Source organism: Takifugu flavidus, chromosome 9 (assembly GCF_003711565.1).
Source record: "Takifugu flavidus isolate HTHZ2018 chromosome 9, ASM371156v2, whole genome shotgun sequence".
Lineage (NCBI taxonomy): Eukaryota > Metazoa > Chordata > Actinopteri > Tetraodontiformes > Tetraodontidae > Takifugu > Takifugu flavidus.
This window is the reverse complement of record NC_079528.1, coordinates 3,682,508-3,710,018: the sequence shown is the minus strand read 5'-3', so window position 1 is coordinate 3,710,018 and position 27,511 is coordinate 3,682,508. Positions and strand designations below refer to the sequence as shown.

General features: G+C 43.1%; 1 protein-coding gene across 9 annotated transcripts in view; it reads left to right on the top strand.

Annotated features, from left to right (window-relative positions):
• Positions 1 to 27,437, top strand: part of LOC130531904 (rho guanine nucleotide exchange factor 9) — a 36,365-nt gene extending 8,928 nt beyond the window's left edge. For 2 of the 9 annotated variants that reach the window (XM_057044080.1, XM_057044085.1), the window contains 10 exons: positions 11,037 to 11,216; positions 11,846 to 11,935; positions 12,890 to 13,090; positions 14,861 to 15,040; positions 15,353 to 15,585; positions 16,594 to 16,723; positions 17,328 to 17,459; positions 19,107 to 19,350; positions 20,682 to 20,750; positions 23,199 to 27,437. In XM_057044080.1, coding sequence (XP_056900060.1) covers positions 11,037 to 11,216; positions 11,846 to 11,935; positions 12,890 to 13,090; positions 14,861 to 15,040; positions 15,353 to 15,585; positions 16,594 to 16,723; positions 17,328 to 17,459; positions 19,107 to 19,350; positions 20,682 to 20,750; positions 23,199 to 23,374 — 1,635 coding nt within the window. In that variant the 3' untranslated portion in view covers positions 23,375 to 27,437. The other 7 variants (XM_057044086.1, XM_057044087.1, XR_008952232.1 and 4 more) reach the window with 7 other exon arrangements.
• The last annotated feature ends 74 nt before the right edge of the window (positions 27,438 to 27,511 follow it).

The window sequence follows — 27,511 nt, the reverse complement described above, 5'->3', positions numbered from 1 at the left end:
CATAAATATTGAGGCAGCTGTGGCTCAGGTGGCCGAGCTGTCGCTCCAGCGACCGCAGGTTTATTGGATGAGTGATCAAGATGACTCAGGTTGTGCATAATTTCAGTCCATTTGAAGGCAAAACGTTCACATGTTGACCAGTTTAACTCAACCGCTGACACGTGCTGCTGTAGCCTGAGAATTATTACCATTCTCACCTCCTCATCTTAATAGCACCTGTAAGAAGAGTGTATAAAAAGAGCAACAGTCTACCTCCCAACGTTTTGTCTTTTTTAAATGAGTCCTTTTTTATGTGTCTAATGGATTGAGCTTGCTTTTTAAATTCCAACACAAGTTAATGTTTCAAACTGCAACAAAAAAAAGTTGTTTACTTTAAGGTAAGAATCCATGTAATATGCAGGACAGCTGAATATGTGTACCTTGAAAATAATAAATCGCTGCAGCCTCAATCACTTTTAACTGATCTGAAGTAATGAGACAGAAGCTAACTGCCTGTGCAGTCCTCTGCTTGTTAGGATGTATCCTGCAGGCCTCTGTGAAAGATAGGCTGTATTTTTCTGGCAGCTGCCACTTCTTGTGTACATTATTTAGCTTAACTTTCTCCCTCTGACCTCCCTGCTACACCACTTGCGGTGTCAGAGAAAGCCCTCCATCACATACACTATTATGCAACCCCCCTCGGTCCTCATACTTGTTCTTCATTCTTCCTCTTGTTCCACCTCCTATTGCCCTGACCTCAGAGATCGCCATCTCAGAGACATTCTTATCTACCTTCTCTCACCCGCTGTTCTTCTCCGCACCCTTTCACCTCGCCTCTTCACTCCATCAGGTTTCTCCCATGAAGCATGCAAAACACCCGCACCTTCCAGCCTTTTGTGGGTGAGCATAAGTGCACTAATGCAGGGATGTCTGTAGGCCCTCAGTCAGATGAAGTCAATCAAAATGTGACGTTGAAGCGAACCAATCGCACCAACAGCAAATCTTAATGTATACTGCAGAGTTCTACAATGTAATCCCATCCTGTTTATGGATTCTTGCAACATAGAAGCAGCAAGCATTGCAGACCTGTAGATTTTGATATAACTTTGTATAGTAAATGATGTGCTACCCAGTGGGCACGAGAGGATTACTCTGTCTCTCGGACACAATACCTACCATAAATGTTGATAAAAATACTCTTCCTCCCCACAGGACTGCAGATATCCACTAAAGATTGCATGCAAACCCAGCAGGTTAGAGGCTGCAGGTGGTTGGTGGTGCTCTGATGAGCAATGACACCAGCAAACACACTGAGCACACACACAAATGTCACACACACACACACATACACACAGCACTGTCTCAACTGAGCACATCCAGCACAGGTCATATATTCAGCTCTCAGAGCTTTCTGTTCTCTAAGCTTTATTTAAGTGGCTCCAAAATCAAATGGAAAGGTAAATAAATGTTGACTGTATTTTCAACACTGTTCCTTTTTTTTACCAGTTGCTGGAAAGCCACAGTGCTGCCATTGGGAGCTTGTTATAGTTTCTCATAGCAAAGACACTCTAACCCCTCTGTGTGAAATTTTAAAAATATTTTATACTTACCGCACCCACAGCACACATGAGAAGATCTTTTTCCTTTTTTTAGTTTGGAAAGCTTGTTGTCTGTTAGCCTGTGTGTGTATGAGAGAGAGATATTTCTGATTAGTCTGATATTTACAGTTACATTTATACACAGTTTTATACATTTATACACATTTATACATTTATGTAGGTGTAGTTGAAGCAATCTGTGTACAGAGATTTGTGCAAATTGAGAGCAAAAACTAAACAGGGCAAAGAAAATGATCACTCTTCTCTTATCTGATAGCAATTCATATTTCTGTTTTTTTTAGCATCTAATGCACAGGACAGTCAATAATTTTTTCATAAGTTAGTAATTACAAATCACAATTAGACACTTCTGCCAAATCCTTGCAGGACAGTTTCATTTTGTTTTACGGCCTCTGCGACCCACCGTTATTACACTGGTTTATCATTATGAAATAATTCATTTTAGTGCTCCCATGGTAAGATCATAAATGAGTTTTTCATGAAGCCATAAATTTGAGGATGTTGTCAAAGCATTCCTAAACTGTAATTTCACCAGCTTGTTTATCCTCTATTATCTCGCCTCGTCTACCTCCCAGTTTCTTCACATTTGTTGTGCGTTGACCTACTGACTTTTACAATAAGACACAATTTGATCTAAGCGAATAAACAGCCAGTGTCTGAACAATGGTGACAGAAGCGTGTTCAGGAAAAGTCCAGCAATTTATTTTTAGATCACTTTGTGGCTTGAAGGCCTGGGAGGAAGCAGGAAGTCAGTGTGGTTGCTGAGGGGATGGGAGGGGAACAAAAGAATTGGAGCAGACTGGAGCAGAAATGGGCGTGGTGAGCATCTATTAGCCAAATACCTACTGACCACAAACATTAATTTGCCACCATCAAACTACCTTTAAATGTATCTGGGATAAAATCCTAAATGGATTAATGACCATCTCAAAGTTTAATGTTCAGCTTAATGCTGAACAATATCGAAGCTTTGGAACAATTTTATCGTTCCGGGTGAGAGGCGCAATTCTTCCTCACATGCTGCCGGTGTGACCGTGACAGAATCAAAATTGGCACAAATGACCCCTTTAAATGATAGCAGAAGATCCCGCCTGCTTCCAAACAAGATTCTGCTCATATTGCATTAGATATTCTAGTGGAGGACTCATGTCTTGAATTCAATGTTCTCAAGGAAATGGTCAGATGAAGCCTTATGCTATGGACCTTGCTGCAGCAAAGAGTAGGACCCTTAATTAACATAAAAACAATAAATATAATGAATTGAATTGAAATATATTTAGCTAAGGTGGATGCAAATCTATTCAACTTATATGTGATCTCCTGAGCATATATGTGATCTGGTGTTGTTGGTACTCAAATTCTCTCTAATTAAAGCTTTAGTAATGTGATTCATTAGTCCTGCTAACATTATTCTGAGCTAGAGCTCCTCTTCTCCCCAGCAGATCTGTTGAATGGAACCTTTCTGTAATTATCTCATCATTGCATAAATTTAAACTGCTCATTTCCATATGAATGATATGGTCACTGACCACTTATGATGAAGCTTTTAGGGTTCAGTAATTTTAAAAATATTGCATCTATTACAATGGGGGGAAACAAATGATGCAAATTATCTAAAACAAATGTTAGAATCAATGATATTTACTTAATGCAAGTGTAATCACTTTCAACATTATTGCCACGGTTTGGAGATATTCTGCCATTTTTCACAAGCTGTCCGTCTCACTTGTATATGTATGAGTATATTAGCATGGGTGTCTGTACTGATTTAGACTTTCAGATGTGACCTTTGTTATCTAAATGTCAGGGAGATTGGAGAGGGAGCCCACAGAGGTAGGGCCAGCTTATGTAATGTGCTCACTCTGCGTTTCACACACATGCACACTCGAGCACAGCGCAGGGGGGTGGGGCGTGTTTGAGGATAGTTGTCAAATCTTGACTGTGATGCCTCATACAGCTCTCTTTGCAAAAAGGCGGGCTTTCAGGAGCCATCACTTTCATCACCATGTATGTGCAGAGAGTGCCCTGCAAATTATTTATGGCTTTAAAAATACTGTTATAGTGCACCCCTTTGGTGTAATCCTTTTAAACTTTTCTCCTCAGATCTTTTCATCCCAACCTCTCAGCTGCATGTGAAGACACAGCAGAGGACAGAGCATGGGGGTGGGGGGGTGTGCTTACGTGTGTGTGTGTGTGTGTGTGTGTTACCAGTGCTGAGTGACCAGACTGATTTTTTTTAATGTCTCAGGAGCTGGACTCTTCCTCTTGCTACATCAGCAGTAGAAAAGAGACTGCAGCCTAATATATCGGTAAATGTGTCAAAGCTTCATGACAAATCATAGTTTATTTTGTTATAGTTATAATCCCTCCATTCTCTGCTTTTCCTATTACGTTTAGGTCAGATATTTTTAAAATGTACGTATTCAATCACTGTAACAAATGTGGTTGAGTTACCCAAAAGCTGCTGATGACAGCGCAAACATTGCTTTTCTCAGGGTTGTGAGAATGAGCTTCAACACCAGCGCTGAGCACATATGACTTTTCCTTCCTCCATGAACTGAATTCTAAAGAAGATCCATCGAGTTTGGATGGAGCTGTGCAAGTCAAAGCCTTTTTTGAACCTTTATGCACGTCGTGGAGATCAGAGACTGGGGGTCAGATATCAAGAAGTGTTGCGTTTAGAGGTACATGCTGGTGTGGGAAACTACTGCACTCTGAAAGCATCAGAGATGCTGCAAAAGCAATTAGAGTTTTTGAAAGTTTTAGAGAGCTACACTCTTCATGGCCTGATGTTCCACTAGTGTTTTATATTCAGGGAATGAAACACTTAATTCAGTTGTTTGACAGTGGAGTTCTATTGCGGTGATCATGGTGCAGCATTTCTGGTGACACGATGTGAGACGGAACCTCCATTTTCTTTTTCGGGTTGAGAGGCCAGATTGGTTGCAAAATAAATGTAAGATGTTTTATGTAAATTAAAGAGAGAGGACCTAATATTTAATCAGACACAGCCGTTATCCAAACCAATGTTTTAAACATAGTCACATCTCTCCCTGTTACTCTATCAGTTTATGCATTTATCCACCCAAATGACCAGAAAAACAAACTTATTGCTCTGTAGAAGTGGATGATAAATTAGAGAAGCTTATATTTGCAAACTTTGAGCATGACCATACTTTATATTCCATTAATGTCAAACATGGTTTGTATGTATTTGAGCTATATGAATGCAGAAATGTTTTGAATAAAATACTAAAGACTCCAAACAATTCACTGAATTTTATGTTGACTGAACTTTTAACTTCAATAAATCTAAGTTACATTATACCATAAATGTATTTAAAAGCACTTTAAGGTAAATCAGCTGTAATATAATATAAATAACTGCAGCTTTATTATTTACGATGTCTGTAATGCATCTTTGGAGCGCTGGTGTCTGCGTTCATTCTAGCAGAGTGTCAGTTTTTTCGCTCCCTGTCTTCACAGTCCAGCACAAAGCACCCAATCGAATCTAGATCGGTGTCCTGGACCAGTGCCCTCACTTCGATAGCCAGCCAATAAATTACGTCGCCGTTGGCCCTGACACTAATAATGGATGGAATAAGTCTGGTTGAATCTGCAGTGTGATTGTGAGTGCCCCGAGAGGCTCTCCAAAACTCCCCCTCCAAAAAACACGCATGATATTTGGAACCCAGATATCAATACAAGTGCGGGCTGGTCCTGGACAGGATGCTCTATCAGCTCCGTGAGGTGGAAGACGTTCTTAACTGCTCCTACGGTTCTTGGCTGAGCAGTGAGGTCAGCAGCGCCTCACCTAGCTGGTCGTTCGGCCCAATCATCAAGGGACGACCGAATCACACACTTACTGGATGCAAACAAAAGTGCTGATGGCAAATCATTCCCAGAGTGAACCAAAAAGGGACAATGAGCGTTAGAGTTTCATGGTCACGGCCAGAAAAAGTTCAGCAAACTCTTCCTTTCTCATCTAGGATGTTTGATTTGAAACGCACCCCCTTAATTAATCGCTGCTTGCATCAGTGATGCAGAATGTAAATGTGGTTGATAATCAGGGGCCTCTGACTGATGGGAGTACACAGGGAGTGAGAGGGAAGGCTGACATTGTGCCAATAAAATTAGAAAATGGTGACGGTTGGAGGAACGTGCATAAATGACTCTGACATTTATTATCCTTCATCGCAGGCTGTTAATGAGGAATGATAAATCACCAGGGCATGCTGGTATTTTTAGCCAGGGTGGGAGATGAATGAGGTTCTGGTCCTGGCCCCTGTGGTCACTAGAGTTGGCGAGGGGCTGCCTGTGGCCCCTCCCCTCCCCTCCCCGGGTGTAGGTGATGGCTGAAGCCGGTAGTCTGGCAGCAGAGCGCTGATCGGTATTAATGCGGGACCGCCTCTCACAGCCCGTCTCTCTGCGGTTCCCTCTCACCGGAAGGCAGCCGTGAGAAGCCTGTGACCATCCTCTCTTGTTTGCTTTGAGAATCGCTCGGCCTGACAGTCGCTCGTTTTAGGGGGAGAGAGAGATAGAGAGAGGGAAAAAAAGCGAAACACCGGCAGGTGTTACGAGGAGAAACCGCGGTGCAGACTGATGACGATGATGATGGTGAGGATGATGCATCTCTTCCCGTGCCTTTATGAATTACATCGCGTATCGTGAAGAGGCGTGCGGGGCTTTTTTTTTTCTCTCCCCCCTCTTCATTTCTTGCCTAACTGTAATGGTGGATTTTTCAGTCGCATTGCTGCTACGTGGCTTGATGGGAGAGCTGAATACTGCCCGACACTAAGAGCGCATCTCAGCATCGGCCCGCAGCGCTGCGCCATGGCCTTGGATGTCCAGACTTGCGCGGTGTTTACGGTGATCGCGTTTCTGGTGCTTGTGAACGTGCTGTTGTTCATCCTCGGTACACGTTAATGGATCTGCGCTTGGGGCCCGGTTCGCACCGCAGCACACTTTCACACAGGAGAGGAGAGAAAGGCGGTGCGCGTTGGTCGAGAGCGGGGACACCCGGTGCTCCATCACGGCTACGCGTTGAAATGAATGACGTTGGTACAACATAATGTATTTCTGTTACCCCCCCCCACCCCAGTCCCTCGTTCTGTCTTGTGTCCTCTCGCCGTTTGTGATAGACAGTGTTGTCTGGTGGTGGTCGTGGTTGTGCGGATAAAGATCTGTGACGCTCTTACCTTTTTCTGTAGTGACTGGAAATTCATGTTCCCCCACATACAAACATGCCCCCCACCCCACTACCCCACACACACACACACACACATCGATCTCCCTCCCTATTGCTGTATGTTGTGGATGATGCGCACGGATTCATTGTAATCTCTGGTCTGTCCTTTTGGGTGAAAATAATAATCTTGTGCTCGTTTTCAACAATGGTGCTTGTTTTCATTCTGTGTGTCCGGAGCTTCGTCCACAATATGGCAGCAAATAGCTGACCAGTGATCCCTCCTCTAAGATAAATGGAATATCTGAAGCAATAAGAGGCACAAGAGAGGTTTTGGTGCTAATGATTATAGACCAGAGGGGATCATTGTGGTCTCAGATGAACAGTACTGTAAGCAATAGCACACAGAGCTAGGCCTAATAAAGGAGGGCCTCCGTCACTCCAGGGTTCCCCCATTTTAGATGCAGCTGAACTCAGCTCCCATTTCATAGCCCACAATATTTACACCTTTCCTTATAAAAAACCCGAGCATGAACACCCCTCTGTCAAGTCCGTGCAGTGTTCAACCTTATTTGTAATTATTGGAATGGAATATATTATGCATGCCTATTTGTGATTAAAAATGTTGTTTTGGGGTAAAAAGCAACAGTGAATGACGGCTATAGATGGAAATGCTTATTTCCTCTTCTGCACATGCAGGGACATAATCTAAAAGGATTGTAGGCAGGTGTCATAAATGTTGAATGAAAGTCAGAAATAGATATGCTAAAAGCCTATCCCATAGCCATCCATGACAGTTCTATTAATAGAGATGGTAGGCTGGCGAGGTGTTTTTTTTTTTTTTTCATGGTCTTTCTCACACTCACGCCTAAGTGCATTGTGTTTTCTCCGTCTTTAGTTAAGTGAGAAATGTTGTAGTCTTGTGAAGACCTTTTTGGCAGCTAGGTATTATGAGCATGTAACTCCAGAACATGCTGTGGTATGTGGGTTGTTGTTTTTTAATTACTGGTAAAAGAAAAAGAAATTACAACCAGGATTTGTTTTCTTTCCTTTACAAAAAAAAGAGAAATAATTGCACATAACAGTAGTAACGTCAGCTGGAAAATAGTGGCAGCGCATTCTCTTGCAAGCGTGCGCGGAACTAGATCTGAACCTGAAGATTTCCAACCCATTTGCACAAACACGTGCGTTCTGATAGAGCTCTGGTAAATGCTGTGCAGTCAGATGCATCAATGTAGCATCAGGAGGACGGTGTGTGTGAGGGTGTGCGTGTATTTCTCACCAGTTTTAGGCAGAGCAGCTTTGATTGGCTCTCAGACTAGGGGTATAAGTGTATTACATAACAGGGTTCGCAGACACAGGGAGGACGGACCGCGAGACTTACTCGGTGCAGAAAAGAAGAGCCTCTTTCTGGAATATAGCAGCCTTTAATCGACATCACTGCTTCGGCTCTTCCAGAGGAGCGCCACCTCACCCGCTTTACAGAGATTTAATTATCATGATTGTATGAACTGGGCTTCTCCATGCATACACTCTCTGAACAGTTACATGCCACAAACATGGTAAGCTTTGTGTGTGCAAGCGTGTGTGTATGTGTGCGTGCGTGCGTGCGTGCGTGTGTGCTCATTGTCTTTGCTCAGGAATGCTGTAGGTGTGTTGCTGCAGATGTGCTATGGCTAGAGAGAGAGGATGTTGGAATGCAGTGGAGCTGCCAGTGCACTGAATGCTGATGTGATGTGCTGCAAAGATGATTTGAGCATCGCATTTTCATTTATTTGTATTTTTTTACAGTTGTTTGTGGAATACAGCGTTTGATTTTGAACTGAACTGAAAAGAAGAAACTGTCATACGTGTCCACAAATAGCGAGAGAGGTCTGCATTCATTTGCATTGACCCAAATACATGTTCGCCAGCATAAAGACAACAGTTTCGCCTTTCGGAACTTTGATGTCGTAACCGCAGTGCAACTACAAAAATGGGGTTATTACATCTGTTAGACAATATGGTAATGGGAAGTGTTGTGGTATGACTTCTGTCAGTTTGTGTGCCTGTGGACTTGCTGTATGTCATTTCATTAGGCTAAAATATGCTAAGGCAGGGATTGTGAAGATTGATTATGTAATGCTTTTAATTTATTCTAACATGTAGAGGGAAAAGGGATGCAATGTATGGGTAAGGGTGAAGCTGATCTCATTATGGAAACCAAGGGATGAGTGGGAACAGAAAAATGGGGGGGGTGGTCACTGAAGGGATTTCTTATTTCTCTGTCTCTTCCTCTGTATTAAAGCAGATTGATAGGAGAAATAATGGTTGTGTTTGGAGTGAACGAGGCTGAAAATAAAGGGATGCTGAGAGCGGAGGGTAAGCATAGCTGTAGACTGACCTATTGGGATGTCTCAAAGCAGTGGTCAGCAAGAGCAGGTTTCACTTTTCCTGCTGTTATTTCCACCTATCCTTGATAATATACATTTATTTGATATATATGATATATATATATTTCATACTGCAGTCATTTCCCTGCATCTTATGAATCTTTTAAAAGTCTTTCTGAGTGCTATTCATCTGTCTGTTTCCATGGCAGCGTGACACATGTTTTTGCAGTAATCCCTCTCTCTGCCTGTCATATAGAGCTTTGAGACGTAGCGTAGAACCATTGTTGCCAAAGGTTCTAGCTCTGTATGCTACCTGCTTGAACTGACATTGAACATTTTGGCAGAGAGGCTATCCAGTAAAAAACATTTTTTAAACATTTGAAATCAAAGTATGTTCAGGCTTCCAGCTGCTTATTATATGTGGGTGCATCTAAAAGTGTCCTAGCCTGTCATTTTGTCAATACCATGTAAGCATCCTCAGCTGTCTCTATGACGACGGTTATTCTCTTCCCTCAAGACACACATGTACCGCCCTAATGTTCTTTCCCGGGCACTGATTGGTTTACTGTACCCCCCCTCCCTGTAGATGTCACAGTGAGCCATGAGGGTAGTAGAATCCTCTAGGTTAAAGGGACAGCTGTGCTCAGTCTGAGACCTTTAGTCTCACAGGGAGTTTGTTTAACAGCACAAACAAAGACACACACTCTGCTCTTTCTCATGACCTTTACTTTTACACCAGCATATAGATGAAATAGCTTTTTTTTTTGTTGTTGTTGTAGTGATGAGTTCCATTTTAAAATGTCTGTCTGTTGGGGGATTTCGGTCATATTAAAGTCATTGGATTAAGTAATCTTAAATTCAGTTTAGAGACTAAAAGTGCCTCAATACAATGTGACCTAACGTCTGTTTCTCTGACATCTATGTCTCCAGGCCTTTGTACAACCTTTACCTAGAGCTTAAGCAGTGCCTGTCAGGCTTGGTTAGCACTGGCTGCTTTGTCCACAGCCCCAGGGGCTGAAAGCGTGGTTAGTTCAGTTCCAGAGACTGCTGATGAGCTCTCCTTTGGAGCATGCAGTTGGAACAAATAGTTGTAAATATATACTTGTACATGATAGATGGTCAGGTTGCTTGATGGGAGGGTGATATCAGACTCGGGCCTTCCTCGGGAACACTGCCCCTCATCTTCTGGAAAGATTACAGATAATTGGTTCTTATATCCTTACCGTTCGGATTAAGAGCATGTACCCACACAATGATACTGGACTCATGCTCCTGCACAGTTGTAGACAATTTAAGCCTTGTGTCCCATAATGTACACATCAATTATTCATGTAGCTAAAATCAATGTAAAAGATTTGATGAGTCATCCTGCCATGTTCCAAGGCAGTGCTGCAGATAAAATAATGCAGCCTGGTGAAAGCATGAAGGAAAGGAGATTATCCCAACACAATTGTTTGCCCCTCTGCATTTATATTACATTAACACATGTAATTATTCTAATGTCATAATAGGCCAATTACCGTCCCTGTGTGGCGACTGGTGCAGTTCATCTGAGCCCTGTATTTTTTCCCTCCATTAATTGCGCTTCCTTTTTTGTGTTGTTATGTTTTGTTGTGCTGTTCTGTGGTCTGTGTTGGCCATTGTGTTGTTCTCTTTGCAATCCCTAAGCTGCCAGTGGGCCCTGACTTAAGGGTGTGTATTTCCATCCATTACTAATCTGAGTGGGTTTAACAGCAAAGATTTACACCATTTGAGGCAAAAAAAGGGCTCTGTAGTAATAACCATGATGTTCTCATGGGGTTTCCTATTGCAATTGTTTCATTTAAGGAGGGCAAAGCAAAAGTCATAGCTTTTTTTTCCTTTCCATTCCAATTTCTCCAGTTGATAAGTGGAGGTTCGATCGTAAACGCTGAGGCGGTATGGGACCACGTGACCATGGCAGACCGAGAGTTGGCGTTTAAGGCCGGGGACGTCATTAAGGTGCTGGACGCTTCCAATAAGGACTGGTGGTGGGGCCAGATTGATGAGGAGGAAGGATGGTTCCCCGCCAGTTTTGTACGGGTGAGTTTGCTGCTGCCGTGTTTGGCCAGTGACCACAGACACAACACACACCCACACACAGAGGGAAATAAAAGCACATAAACATATGCACACAAACTGATGAATACCCAGAGAAATTTGCACATGCACAAATTGGGCACATTAACATACTGTATATTCAGCGCACAATCTGCACATGGTCGCTGCACAAAGGTTGAGGAAATGTTGCATTGTGAAGCATAAACAATAGATCATCCTGGGATTAAAATACGGTAAACCAGCGCCTTCTTTGAGTATCAGGGAACAAAAATGTTAAGAATGAGTCACCTTTAACCTTCATCACCTTTAACCTTCAAAATAAACTTGTTTGGAACGTCTTCACATTATGATGTCTTACAAATGTGAGTTTAGGTAAAGCCAACTTAAATCTCTATGCAGATATTGTGTCTTACCACAAAAATTCTTCTCCTAGGCTACAGGCTTCCCACAGGAGAGCCCCCCCCCCACACACTCCCCCACCCTCAGACACTTCTCATGGCCATTCCCACCTGTCCTCCCTTCCATATTCACTCCTGAGAGGGCAGGGCAGACAGGCTGACTGACTGTCAACCAAAAAGTATTTTTCTGTTCTGTCATTCTTTCTCTCCAAGGTGGAACCCCACCCTCCTCAGCCCCAAACAAAACAGGTTTTCTATATCAACCCCATAGCAACTCCAAGGTTCCAAAACACTACGTCAAAGGTGCGTTTATACCAGCTTCATCCACCCATCCAGCCTGCCCGCCTGCCCACCCGCCCGCTCCAGTCTGTCCACACAACACGCCCTCGACATCATTAGACATTGACAATGCCATGATGTTCTCACGTCATTCTCAGAGCGATCGATAGACAAAACCGGACGAGTCAAAAGTAAAACCATGCTTCTTTAAATGGTCTCTTTTTCTTCAAATCAAAATTTTCAGCCTCACACGAGTTTTGCCAACATCATTCATGTTGACATTTTTGGGTATTCAAAGATCAATTCTGTTTCCTCTATTTACTATTGACTCTGACTCTTTCAGTCCAAACGCTGAGCTGGTAGTTCTCGTCTGCAGTCAGTGCTCCACCGCCCGTCACTCTGCTTGTCTGTGGCGCTGCATTTCTCATCCTGTGTTTGGCATTCAACCCGTTGATTCTTTGATGTCCTCCTGGCACACTGAGTGTCATCAGACGTTGGCTGCTAAAACCAAGGTCATTTGGCCTTGTCCTGTACGCAGGCGCGCAGTGCACAATGTCCGTGGAGCTGAGCGTGCACACAGGTGTGAGTGGGTGTTTTGGTGGGTGCCATGCATCTGTGAGATTGAGTGTGATCGTGCGTGCATGCATGCATATGTTAAAGGAAGAGTCGCAACGGATTAAGCCTGAGTGATGAAGTCCCGGTCTCGCGGTTTCCTTGGCGACGTGCTGATCCAGCAGTCTCACCTGTTGTCCGAACAACCACAGACTTCTCCAGCTGTGAGACGGGTGTGAGTGTGTGAATGGCCGTGTTCCTGTGTTCGTGCTGATGAGGAGTGAACGTAGATATAGCGAGGGTGACGTGAGCGCCCAACTGTACATGTTTATAATAACCTCTCTCATCAGCTTTATACATTTGAAACACAGCACATTTTCCCATCTGTGTGTGTGTATGACTCCGCGGGTGTATGTGTGCACTTAGCTGTGGGTGAACCAGGAGGACGGGGCAGCGGAACCGGCCGAGGGCACCAGCGAGGTGCAGAACGGACACTTGGACCCAAACAACGACTGCTTATGTCTGGGCTCGCCGCTCCAGAACCGGGACCAGATGAGAGCTAATGTCATCAATGAGATCATGAGCACAGAGAGGCACTATATCAAACACCTTAAAGACATCTGTGAGGTAATCAACGCATGCCCACAAACACACACACACACACACACACACACACACACACACACACACACACATATGCTGTGTGTTCTACTGTTTGCTCAAGTGCTAAAAAAAATTGATAAATTATTCAGCACTGACTTATCTGCCGTGTACTGTACGAGAGATGAACCATCCTTTTGGTGCTACCCAAGAATTTATGATTTTTAACACGCCCACATTCACACGTTCCTTCCAGACAGATTCTTTTCTGTTTATTTTGAACCAATCTAAAAAAAATATTGTTGTTTTGTAAGCTGCAAATTTTTTAATGGCATGAAGTAGCAGAAGTTAGTGAGGCCAGAAATCAAATGTGCCGTTACATTTTGAACCATTACAAGTAAAAAGGTGAAATTTCCACCTAATTATGTTTTGAAACATAACTTGATACATTTTTATAATTGATTATAAAATCTTTATTTCTGTTCCACAGAAAGAAATTTGTTAATCATTCTGGTTTTAATTTGTTTTTTTATGTAGTTTTTTTTTTTTTTTTTAAATTCTGGCACCGCATCCCAGAATTGCTCATGAAAAGGATATTTTTAAGAAAGAAAGGAAAAAAATGTTGGTGAACCAGGAACATTTAGCTTAATCTTTAGCTTTAGTGGTTGTATCAGCAGTTTTCCCCCTCATCCACCTACCGTCTATAAATGCTTTGAGAAACATTCTCAACTGTTGGGAACCCACAACTCTGCAAACCACAACAAAGTCAGAGGGCAGGTTTGGGGTGTAACTGTGCCAGTTAGGTTTCAGGTTGGTGAAGGGGGGTGAAACGGCTTTGTTATACGTACTCTTTAAACAATGGTGACGTCACATCGGTGTTACAAGCTTTCAGCCAGTTTCCTGGGTTCAGCAGTGATCTCGCTGGCCAAGCAGTCATTTAATAACGTGGGGAATTGAACGATCAGTCATTTACTGTACAGGAAGGATGTGATTCCAGAGGGAGATAAAGACAAACAACTGGCTGTTTGTTGAGATGAAGCCCAGCCTTCCCATTCTTTTAGCCTCTCTGACCCACTATAACCAGTCCCTTTGATCAGACAGCTGCTAATGACTAAACATTTAAAACACAATCCAACTGCTTTTGGCCTTGGTTTTTAAGTTTAAAGGCTTTATCTGTATTTTCTACCAACTCCGTCTTGTCACGTTTATTTTGTTGATACCTATTAATGTTCCCCCCACACAAATATAGTTTTACATTATTGTGACATGAGGTGTGTTTCTTTAGAAACTATTCAATGTTTTATAAAACCTCCAAAAAAGTTTTGAAAAATTGTTAATGTTCTTCATGTTCAGTATATTTTAGATTTTACCATGAGTGATCTCAAAACCAGACAAACATTTACAAACCAGACAAACATTTACAAACATTATCCATGTTTCCAAGTTTTCAAACTTCACTTCAGACACACTCACAAATGTTTCTCATGAAATTTTAGAGGTTTGCACAGTTATTAAAGAGAGAGAGCAGGTCATATAGTACAGAAATTGTAGAAAATTATTTCATCCAGATGTGTGTTTGATATTTCACAGGTGGGTTAAGCTTATATTGCTTGGAATATATAATCATTATTTCTTTTGCTAATTTTGTGAAGCCGTGGTACACCCATTGGTTCCTCTAGGGATGATTTTTAATATCCGGGATGTTTTTAGCGGCATCTGTACAAGGAGAGACAATTGCAAATGTAACAGTTTTATCAGCGAAGGCCTTGCTGTAATCTGGGGCTGATTTTGTTGCAGGGGTATCTGCGTCAATGCAGGAAACGCGTAGACATGTTCAACGATGACCAGTTGAAAGTCATCTTTGGGAACATCGAGGATATCTACCGGTTCCAGATGGGCTTTGTGAGAGACCTGGAGAAACAGTACAACACAGAGGATCCCCATCTCTCTGAAATTGGACCGTGCTTTTTGGAACACGTAGGTTGAGGATGATTTCCTTTGAAAATATTCTCCTGCATGCTTCCCAGCCCTAGCAGGTAGTTATCTGTTCGGCTTGTTATCCAAAGGTGAGAATTTAATTGTCTTAACTTGAGCCAGCAGTTAACTTATGGAGATAATGATATTACCATCAAACATAACAAGATAAAAAGATAATGATCTTGAGCAAGCGGAGCTAATAAAATCTGCTTCCTATCCTACAGAAGTTCATTATGTATTTTCTCATTATGTTTTTTCACCTCTTTTTTTTCTCCCCTCTAACATGGATGTTGTTATTCCTTTGTTCATCAGCAAGATGGCTTCTGGATCTATTCAGAATACTGCAACAACCACTTGGATGCCTGTATGGAGCTCAGCAAGCTAATGAGGGACGGGAGGTACCAACATTTTTTCGAGGCCTGTCGCCTCCTTCAGCAAATGATCGACATCGCAATCGACGGCTTCTTGCTCACCCCTGTTCAGAAGATCTGCAAATATCCGCTTCAGTTGGCTGAGCTTCTCAAATACACCGCACAGGAGCACAGGTACGGCACACTTTGGCCAGTGCCACATTTAATCTGCTGAATGTGTTGGTTTTTAATGCAGCTTATGTGAAATCACAGGTGTGTGGAGTCAAAGCATTTTTGGCCAGGCGCTCTATTTTCACGCTGAAAAAGGCTCATCTATGCACGGACGCGGGGATAATTTTGACTTGGCGCCACACATAGCCTTTTTCCATGTTTGTGTATGTCCACAAATTTACCAATTTACATGTAAGGTGTTGAAATGTTATTGCAGATCAAGACAGCAGCAGCGTATCATGAGGATATACCATCTTTTTCGGCCATTAGCATCTCTCTGATGTAGCTTCAGTGTGCTAAATATTTTCATGTGGTACATGGCCATCGGATAAATGTGTCCAACTGTGGATATAAATAGATGAGTGTTTAAATGTGAATTTGGACCTCTGCTGGCACTCTCCGCATAAACAGGGTGCGGAGATCTGTTATGGCGCGCAGGCACAAACACAAACATCCAGATGTGCAAATTCATGCATGGTGCAAACCCACAGAAACATGGTGTAAGTGATTCAGCGTGTCTCAGCCAGCTCCAGGTCATTCACAAACCAGGCGTTCTCAGCCAGAGAGGGACAGGTGCCAGCTCTGCCTCCTCTCCCTGCCAGATCGCAGTGTTAGGAACTGTAGAGAATCTGCCAGATATAGGCCCCCTCTGTCACACACATTCACAGCTCCGTCACACACTTGCACATTATCTGCAGATCGGATCCACATCACAACTAAGCCAGGGAAATAGACCCTGCTCAATTAGCATAGATGCAGTCAGAGTAAACTGTGGATGATTCAATTTAGAGTGAATATAGTGGTGCTGCGTTACTTTGACGGTAGCGTGGAAGTCGGGATGCTGTTTCTTGAGTTTAGAAATGTAAGGCTCATCTAAAGCATTCCTTGCTACAACAATTTAAGTATGGCTGAGGCTCTAACTTTGACTTTTGCATTCTGCCAGAGTAGTTTACGTGCACACTTTGTCTGCAGTGACTATCGATATGTGGCAGCTGCTCTGGCTGTCATGAGGAACGTCACTCAGCAGATCAACGAGAGGAAGCGAAGGCTGGAGAACATTGACAAAATCGCCCAGTGGCAAGCTTCTGTCCTGGACTGGGAGGTGTGTGTGGACGTGTATACGTGATTAAATCCAACTATATTATGTCGATAAACTGACAGATCACTGTGTGTCTTTATGCCCGAGTACAGATGTTTTTTTTTCATTTATATTGCTTTTTTGGTATCTTAATAAACTACCTAGGTTAACTGTATATGTTTAAATGTCCAAATTGTCTTCAAAAAACACAAATGTCTTACTTGTTGCAATGCATATATATATATATATATATATATATATATATTTGACTTGTGATATGTGATTCAATTTCATCACATAAAAGATGATTATCTTTTTAAAATATCTTAAAGTATCTCTATACTGGTGCTTGAGAGGTACAGTAGATCCTACCTAGAGACTAGATGGATGGGACTGGGGTTTATCAGGACTAGCTTCATTTATATTTCCAAATACATCTTTACAATAGGTTCAGTAATTGGTTTGTTTTTTTCGTTGTTTTTTAAGATGATGGACTTGACAGCGATCTCGATGACAGCATCAGAGTCAAAACAAAAACATTATGTAACTATTTTCAAGTCCTGACCTGAACGATAGCAGAGTTAAGCCTTCAGCATATGTCTTCTTTGTGTGTTGTGTGTTCACCTAGGGGGACGATATCTTGGACAGGAGCTCGGAGCTCATCTACACTGGGGAGTTGTCATGGATCTATCAGCCGTATGGACGCAGCCAGCAGCGAGTGTTCTTTCTCTTTGATCACCAGCTGGTCCTCTGTAAGAAGGTAGGCTTGCTCTCTTCTCTCTCTCCATCTATCCCTACATCTCCCTCATCCATACATCTAGCTTTTCACGTTCTTTTTTGATGAAAGTATTATCTTAGAGGATACATCACATGTCTGGTGGCAGACACGTTTAAAGACAATGTGACTTCTTTCTGCAAATAGATTATATAACACTGTTTGAGATGTTAGCACCCCCCCAGTGAAGATGTTTTCTAATCCTCTGCACCTTTCCCAAACGGGAGCTGTGGCTGTTTTGGCTGTAGCGAGGCTGTGCTGTCTTGTTAGATAGATGTTCATGCTCGGCTAAGCTGCTCAATGTGTTCTCACAGACACAAACGTAGACAGACACGTGTGCGCACACAGAGGAGCTGAATCATCAGCATCATCACACACTTGAATACACCAAAAGGAGAACAGATAAACACTTAAAATGGGCATTGTTTGTTTTTGTTGTTCTATCTTCTGTACTCCTGTCACTGCAAGTGTTCCCTTAATAAATTCCTCGCCCATACACCTTCAATTGTGAATTCTAGTCTTAGTTTTACACGATTCTGTAGCAGATCCTAAGTACTACATGCGTATTGGCAGCCCTGAGGGAATATTAGTAATAGGGTGCTGTTTATTCCCAGCTCCTCCAGCGCACTGATTCAGATTTGTCTTTGCATGCTTATTTATAGTAGCCCGTTATTTATTTATTCATTTGTTTTAGTTTTGTTGCAATTAGACCAATATATTATATTGTCCCAGTACAAAAGCTGTGCCAGTAGGTGCCTGGGTTATCCTGATTTAGCCAACATGCAAAATATACAAAGAAAACGTTTTCAGAATTAAGACTTCAATTAATAAATGATATGCTCGTACCTCCAGAAACACTTTCAGTCAAGCTCTTCAAAGTGATCTTTTTGGCTTCCTGGCAAATGTGATGTGTTAATATTAAGTATTAATACTACAGTCGAGACCCATGGTTAATTAAGTAAGTGTAAACTTTTATAAATCATGTGCCAGTAACAACACACACACCAAAAGTGAGATGATGGTAACAGGTTTGTGTGTGTGTGTGTTTGTGTGTGTGTGTGAAGCTTTTACCACATATATGTTATACGTCAATATTATGCCACTCAATCGCTACATCCTTTCCAATCTATTCTTCAAGGCTGTCTAGTGTTTTAGTGGTCTCCAAACACACAAACAAGTAAATCATTCGCAGGAGCTCACAAATACAACTGTCCCCTGTGACTGAAACTATCACTGACCATGTAAATGGGGAGAATTCTCATCTGTCTGTGGTTGCTGCGGAAACATTGGTACAGCGTGGAAGCATGGGAAAATCCAGCTCTGCTGCAGCAGAACCATCGTCTCTGTGTCCCCCAGTGCCAGAACACCATTTATTTTGGCATTTGTCCACTGATACTTGTTGCCTTTGTTGTCCTTCATGGGACTCTGCAACCTAAAGCAGCCTGCAAACGAAATAGGATACACTGCGGTCGTTAGCTGTGGGCAACTCCAGCTAGTATCAGTGTCACAATAACCAAATAACTGTATTATGAGGTATGTGTGTTTACATTGTAATTGTGTTGGTGTAGTGTTTCCACAAACACCTGTAATGTTCAGCGCTCATCTTGATAAGTGCTTCCTTTCTTTTCTCAGGATCTGATACGCCGGGACATCTTGTACTATAAGGGCCGCATCGACATGGATCGTTACGAGGTGCGGGACGCTATAGACGGGCGCGACGATGACTTCAATGTGAGTGTGAAGAATGCCTTCAAACTGTGCAACAAAGACAGCGAGGAGATCCACATCTTCTTGGCCAAGAAACCGGAGGAGAAGATCCGCTGGCTCAGGGCCTTCCACGAGGAGAGGAAAATGGTTCAGGAGGATGAGAAAATTGGTTAGTTCTGCATCTGCGTGTTTGAAAAGCATTTCAGTCTTTCCCAGTGAGCAGAAGAGGTCCAGTCAGATGTCCTATTTGCAGCAATGTACCATGAAAGGACCTATTTCTTCATCAACAGGAAGTTTATCCTTGCTGACTTGCTGATCCATTTTATTTTAGGAGGTGGAGCCTGTTTTCTAGTATTTTCTTAAATTATTGCTGTCAGAGGAAGTGATTGCCGCTGTCATTCTGTTGATATAGTGAGGTCATTGGCTGTCGTTGTGCATTGGCATAAGTTGGATCACCGCCTCCGTAATTGCCAACCCGTCTGTAATGCGAAACTACAGCCAGCAGCTGGAGTGCAGCGTGATGTAAACACCACCGGATTTAGGTGGAGCTCATAGCGGCTGCTCCTTCCGGTTGTCAGACCGCACGATACAAATGACCTATGACTTATATTTAGATTTATTTCATCGTTTGGGTTGCAGGGTACTCGGCTCTGCTGTGTGTTCCATGCAGCTCTGGCCTCCTATAGACCTTTGCCGTGGTTTTAGACTGAATCTGGCCAAAGCCTGTAGACAGAGAGATTCCAGCAGGCATCTTCCCTGTGCTCTGGCTCCAGGCCAGCATCTCTCACAGATTACGCCAACCCTGAGCTTCCTCTCTGGGGTCTCCAGGGCCACTTTTTGCCTGGTCCTTTGGAGCAGTTTACTTCCAGAGAATCTACCAGGGGCTAACTGGCCACCATAAATAAAGTAGCTTGTGGGTCTGCTGTCTTGTTTGAAACCCCTCTCCACAAGAAGGTTGTCAAGTGGCACTTCAAGGAGGGATTTCTTTGGAACTATAAAATAGGTACTTCTTGTGTCTGAAAAGACATTTTAAAAGAGTGAAGGATGTCACTGGAAAATGGGATTATTTCAGGTTTGGAACATATTTTGCCTTATTTCAGCAGTAAGAACTGACAGGTATGCCCACAGTACATGGGTCTGTTGTGGCCTTTTGGGTGAGGGTTTGGGCTGTTGAGAGTGGAGAACTTTCATCTGCCATCAATGTTTTAAGGAATCTAAAGCTGGATGAAGACGCAACAGTCTCAGTTTCTCTGTTTCCAGTTTTTTGTTGAGACCCAGAAAACTCTCAAAAAACGTTTTGAGAGTTTGTGTAACGTTTACCCAGGCATCATTTATGACAGCACACAATAATAAACTTCTCCTGTTGTCGAAGAAGTCGCTTGATTCAATCTTGTGTTTAGGGTGGATGGTTGTTTTGGTGTATTTGTATATTTTCATATAGCTCCTTGTGACTCGTTACAGTCAAAATCTGACGTAAATCTTTCTAACTTGCTCTCTTAGGTTTCGAGATCTCTGAATACCAGAAGCGACAGGCAGCCATGACAGTGAGAAAGGTGACCAAACAGAAAGGTGAGGCAACAAGAAGATATCAGGTGATTTTCTTTTCTTTCTTTTTTCCCCTCGCTGGTCTGCTCTGTCTTCTCATCGCTGTTTACTCTTCACTGAATCTGCTTTCCTACTTTCTTGACTTGCCACGTTTTTTTTTTTTAATTAAACACACCCGCTGGGTTTATGACTGGGGAGCTGATGGCTAGTGGATTGGTGTTTTCAAGCTTTCAACATGGTTTTTTCGTTGAATCAATTGTTCGCCAACACGTAGACCAGGGTGGCGAGATATGCGTTGAAGTAACTGCTAAGCACCAATGAAAAGACAGAGGGGTGTTTGCATGGAGGATTGAGTTGAAAGGGTGATATCAACGTTTGGGACACGTAAATCCTGTCGCACCTTTAAAGATGACACTCGCATCTTTATCTGGTGCTAGAAACACCACGGTACGGGCCTCATAGACCTTTTACTGCATCATTTGCTTTAACAAAACAACTGCCCTGAAGGCTGCAGGTGATTTTAGATGTCTGGAGCCATTGAAGAATCAGAAAATAACCTGGCTCCGAGACAAGTATCAGTGACTCTGTGGCACTTCAAGGGTGCACATGTTAGGATGCTAAGATCGTGACTAGGGGCAGAGGAGGGAGGGACAGATGGACTGCAGGTGGACAGATGGACTCAGAGTAAATGGGATTTGTGTGATCCAGGAACAAACTGGTGTGAATATCATAAAATACAACGCAAGGAAACAAAATGTGAATAACAAGAGAATTTGAGGGGAGAGACGGCTGAAAGGACACCACCATCTGAGGAAAGGAAGAGGACAGAAGACACTTTATACAGATGGGAGCCAACCACAGGATGTGATCAGCCAATCACGTTATAGATATTCAGTGCATCTCAACATGTCGACCGGAGCTCAAATTGAGCATCAGACTGTAAGTAAGTAAGAAAGGTGATCTGTCTTTGATATATAAATATCCAGTGAGCGGCAGATCTCGGGATGAACCTTGATGCCAGAGGTCAGAGAAAAGGGGCCAGAGCACGCTGAGATGGTCTTCAGCAGTAGAAGACTCCAAAAGATTCCCAAATATATGATTGACTTCCAAAGGAATTTAAAGCTAGGCTCCATCTGGGATGCATAAATATCACCTGACTTTGGTTACGTACGGCTGGGGTGCAGCAAAGGGCCCATGAGATGCGTATGGAAAAGGTCTTTGTGGTGCGGTATGAGTTAAAACCACTAAATACTCTGTACTAACTTCACCAAATACTCACTGCAATAACATAAAAAAAGTTACTCAAGAAAGCCATTCGATCGAGGACGTGCATGTCCCAAAACAGCTGGTATCGCCCTTCCTGATTTAGCCATCTCAGTGTGAGGTTAGATGTTTAAACACGTACCATTACTGGTAATTTTGCTACCAGCAGTTTCACAGTAAGCATGTCCATCCATTCAGGTGCTAATTAACCTGTGACCACTGCTGGAATGTTGTCTCTGACATTAGGACCCCCTGTAGACATCTGTCAAGAGTAAATGTCTGTTTCTAAGTGCTGTATGTGTACATGGCTGGCACAAGGTGAAGTACTCTCTTGAATTTCAGATTCATTTATAGATTTCATCTTGAGAAAGAAGGCCATGTTGTATGGACATGGTTTGAAAATGATAAAGGTATATCCACTAGAGTTTTCCTTAGAGCTAGCACAATAAGATGCCATGGCAACAGCTAAGCAGCACTAGGGGCTGTAGTCATGAACTTTGGCACTAGCCATGCGTTCAATCTTTTCTTATCCTTGTTTTCAGGATTGCCTAAAAATCTGTTCCACAAACAGAAGTGCACCAAAAATGTCTTAATAACTAAACCAAAACAACTAGCGGGATTTTTTTCTCGTGAGGCCATGGCAGCTTTTGACTCATCTCCGAATATCGATTGCATCTAATCTCAGAATTGCACTAGCATAGTTGTGGTGCTTGTAGACCGTAGCTAAACTACATTTAGGCTGTAGTTAAGTGCATATTAACGGCTTTCTGTTGGCTCCAACCTTTCAGTATCGCCAGGTGTTATTCAAACAAACGAGCTGCCGACAAACGCAGAAGAACAGCCTGGTTAGCTCACCGTCACCCATTGGTTCTTTAGTTTGCCTGCCACAGGGTTTGTTTGAATAGCATCTTTAGTGTCCCTTGTCTCATTGCTAGAGCTGAATTCCACTTTTATTTCAATTCAGCTTCCATCATGTTAAGATAAAGGATCATGTCTCAGGTGTATTATGCAGGAATGTTGGGACTAATAGCTCATTCCGTGCATCATTGGCTGTTTTCTCTGGAAGCATGATTTCATGTTGTGTTGTTTCTCTGTCAGATGTGTTACTGACGTTTTTCCCTGTTATTCCCTTCTTTTTCCCTCTTGGTTGCACCATCGCACCTCCTTCCTCCCCCTCCCTTTTGTGTTCTTTTGCACCTGTCTTCCTAGGTGTAAACAGGTGCACGCCCCCCTCATACCCGCCTCCGCAGGACCCTCTCAGTGTGGGGCAGTATGAGGTATCGGAGGACATGGCACAAGGAGAGGTTTTTGAATTCAGTCAATCCAAAAGAGGCCAGGCTCCTTTCTGGCAAAATTTTAGTAGATTAGCTCCATTTAAGAAATAGAGATACACAGACTCTCCTGAAGGACCAGCTATTTTTCTTAGAAGCACTAAACACTGGATGATCGTGTTCCATGAAGAAGAAAAACAAAAACATCCAACACGTGTACACCAGACTTTAACGTTAAGGACCAATATTCATAAGTGTGAATGGAACACCGCGAGGACTGAAGAGAAGTCGAGTGAAAAGGAAAAACAACTTTACAATCCATATATGTTAAGTCCAATTCTTTGTTCTAATGCATCTCCAGCTAAGTCGACTGTCAGCAACCTTCCTCAGATTCTGCATTTTCACGCCATCTGAATGTTCCGGAGTTACTCAGATTGTTCTATTGTTTTATTTTAAAGCCATCGTCCAGATGGAACCGCGAGGCCGAGTGAGAGCATTCTGTGTCGCGCGTTTGTGTCCCAAAGCTAAAATCCTGCTGTGCTGCAACTACCTGAGAAAGCTTGTTGCATTCTTCTGAATGTGAGACGGAATTCGGGTCGATTGAAGGATTCGTGTGAGGCTCCGCTCTCAACGCCATCCTACCCAATTGTGCATCTGGACCTCACCTGGACGCCCTGTACTGCTCTCTCGTTACCCCTGTGCATGCTGCAGCCGCCTGTTCTCAGCAGTCACAGCGTTTCCTCTTATGCTCTTGGCAACAAACCTGCTGTCCTCTCTATCTCTCTACCCGCCTGCTGGGGCTCTGTGAGTCACTGGCTCCCAGAGGAAGAGCGTCATTGTTTTGGAAACCTGCCACTGGCCACGGTACGATGGGTCAGGAACAGAATCAATAGTCGGAACACCGATAGAATATTTACGTCCTTTCGCCAATGAGGTCTGACAGGGTATTCATGCACGATCACACCGACGGGCTGCAGGCCGTTCTCCACAGTGGGTTAGCCACTTAGATGAAATGGCTAGAAGCAGGAAATCTGCAGGCTACGGTCGGCCAGCTCTTCCCCGCTCTCCCCAGAGACCACCCCTGTAGCACTGTGCCAGCAGCTCACTGGATTTTTGGAAAGAGTTCAGCCTACCTCCGGAACACATCAGAAAGCATCCACTCAGAGCTAAGGGAATGTGACATGTTGGCCGCCGTCTAAAATGTCTAAAAAGTCTAAAAAGTCTCTTCCACATCAGCTGTGAGTACAGAACAGTTTATCCTCGGGATTTGCTCTTATTCTCCAAAGCACAGCAGTCCTGAGGGGGTCTCTCCTTCACAGCCCTAAACAGCAGAGGGGAGACCAAAGGAGCACCTGGGGGGGGGCACAGATGGATTTGTGCATTATGTGGATGTCCAGAGGGTTCATGGGTCGCCAAAGACTCTAGTTTCAAAAATCATGCCAGCCCCCTTCCCAACGAGATCCTGTCCAGGTCAGAACCACGTTCTGCCAATTAGCCGTAGCCCAGCCCGATTGATTCACTTCAGTCACCCCACCCCACCCCACCCCACCCCACCGGGGCAGCTCTGAGAGGCCCAACACCTCCCCAGCTTTAGAGCACTTCTGACGGAGGGCAACATCAGCTAAGGTGTATTCTTTCCTACAGTCGGAATGTGAGTGGCACATCTGTCCTTGGTTTGTGATTCTATTTCTTACCTCTGATACAGAAGTACATTTTGTGTTGAATTCCAACACCCCATGGACAGTACATATACAGTATGACAACTTGTGCAATGTGATATAACATTATATATCTTCACTATTCACTACAATGTAAGTTGGAAGAGTTCTATATTGTTCTATGTCATTTGTTTGCCTTCTTATAGGCCTTATAACCAATTGGAGGAAAAAAGACATTACAATTGTTTTGTATGTTGTGTAAATTATGTTTTGTTTCAGTAAAGAAAGTTGAGAAAAGGGTGAGTTGGCTGCTGGTGTCTGTAGAGATGGCTCCCAGTGAGATTGTTGTGGAAGATAATGTTCTGGTCTTGTGCAGCAAACGTTAAAAAAAAGAAGAAGAAAAGATCGGTTCCCAGGCCATGGTAACCTCAGGTCCCGTGCTACCACCCCTCCCCTCCCCTCCCCTCCCCGCCCCCGTTCCCCACCACCACCACACACACAGACATATTCATGCACACTCGCAGGCCCGTTCTGCTGCGGAGAAGAGAGATGCTATCTAACAGTGCCTTCCAGCATTCCACTAGTGATTATCTATTCAGTTTCACGGGCAGATTTGAATTAGTCATGTATTTTCCCTTCAGTGGGAGACTTGCATCTCTCTCTGTCTCTCTCATACTGGGAGAATCTCTTTTTCCCAGTGCTTGAGATCCACTAGGTCAGCACCTCTGAGGTCAGGCCTCCTCCTGTATGAGTAGATGCTGTGGTGTCTGACTGAAACACACAAATCTCACTATTAGAATATGTTACACATAGAGGTAATGTTATTGCACAAAAGGTTTATTTTACTTTCAGACATTTAAAGGAGACAGAGGTTCTTTATTATCTATTTAACTTAAAAGAGGATTTAATTTAGTAGACTAGGGTGTAAAAAAAACACGTTTCATTAGCTCACATAAGCTTCACATTAGTATACTATTAAGAGTGAGTTAAGAGAATCATCTATTTTACCTTTATTAGTTGCACACTGTAAATAATGTAAAATAAAATTACAGATCATATATTTGGATATTGGTATTTTGCGTTGGAGACGAATGTTGTTCCAGTCCTAGCGTGCTGTAGACCTCAGTACCAGGTAAATGCATGCTTGTGGCATCCAATATTTTGCATGAGACTTAAGAAAACTCTTAACAGATTGTTTAGTTTCTTTGGGTTTTTATTTTTTATTTCCTTCCCGAATCACAGAAGCTGCCATTTGTGAACCCATCAGATCTCACTAAAGGGAGTAGTTTTCTCTGTCCACCTGTCCCCCGCTCACTGTCCACTAACGCTTGTCTTATTTATTGTCAGGTTTTGTTGGGGGAGGCTGTCGGGACATATTCTGCTTTGTTTCCTCCCCCCGTGCTGACTGAACTCTCAGCAGGTGAATGAATGCTCTCTGCCCACATGAGATGGGCACCGAACCCTCATTTTATTCAACGTTCCGCTTCTGTCCTTCTCATTTAAAGGTCAAACCGTTTTCTTTAACGCCGTTAACCGCTGAGGCAAAAAAAACGGGTATCATTTTTCTACGACGGCCGTGGATCAAATCATCGTGGGTGTGTGCGTGTGTGTGTGTGTGTGTGTATAGATTTGTAGTCACGCAGATGAGGGGAATAAATGCGAAACCTCTCGGGATGAGCTAAAAATAAACATAATCCTGAACACACATGCACTCAGTACTTCATTGAGATTCACATTGTGCTCGTCGCTGCTTTGGGAACGCGTTCGTCACGACTCGCCAGCGCAAATGAGTTCTTCTCTTCTTTTGACCACGTGCGGTATCAAGCGCTGCCGTTCGGACCCCGTTCATGGAAGGATGTGTGGCGTGCTTTTAGTTTCTGTCTCATCCGACCTTGTTGCTGAGAACTTTTCGTGCCACTGAAGATCTTTCCGTCAGTCAAGTTTGCGGCCTGTCTATGGGATGCGTCACAGGCTGCTCAGCCTCGTGCAGGCCGCGCTAGTGCCGCTCGCTCCACCCGTGCACACTCGCATAGCAGCGTCTTCAGTTAGGAAGCCTTTGCATCTGGTCTATGATTTCAGAATAGTCAGGGTACAACAGTCTTCACCGAGCCATGTATTGATGTGGTGTTCAACGACAACAACGGAAGACTGACAACTCATCTTTGGAATCTGTTCATTGTATAATATCATCTAGTTTGAGGTCTGTTTTTTTTGTTTGTTTGGTTGGTTTTTTTGCCTATTGCAGAAAAATCACAGCATCCTTTGTCACCATTAGCAATTTATTTTTTTCTGGGTGGCCTTTTGGGTTTGATTATTTGTTGTAGAAATGAAAATCCTGAAAATAATGCCTATTCAATCCAGAAACTGTGAATGGGAGAGTGGAGATTCCAACTGTATGTACATTATATGTTTTGATGTAATCAGAAGCACTGGGAATATGTTGTACTTTGCTGTAAAAATGAATCCATATCTGATATAGCTGTACTTTTGTTGAAAATAAAACCTCTACAGAAACCAAATGTCAAGCGTCAGATGTGCCACTGAAAACATCGTGCTGGGCTTTCCTGTAGTGGAGCATAATTTCCTGTTTCGT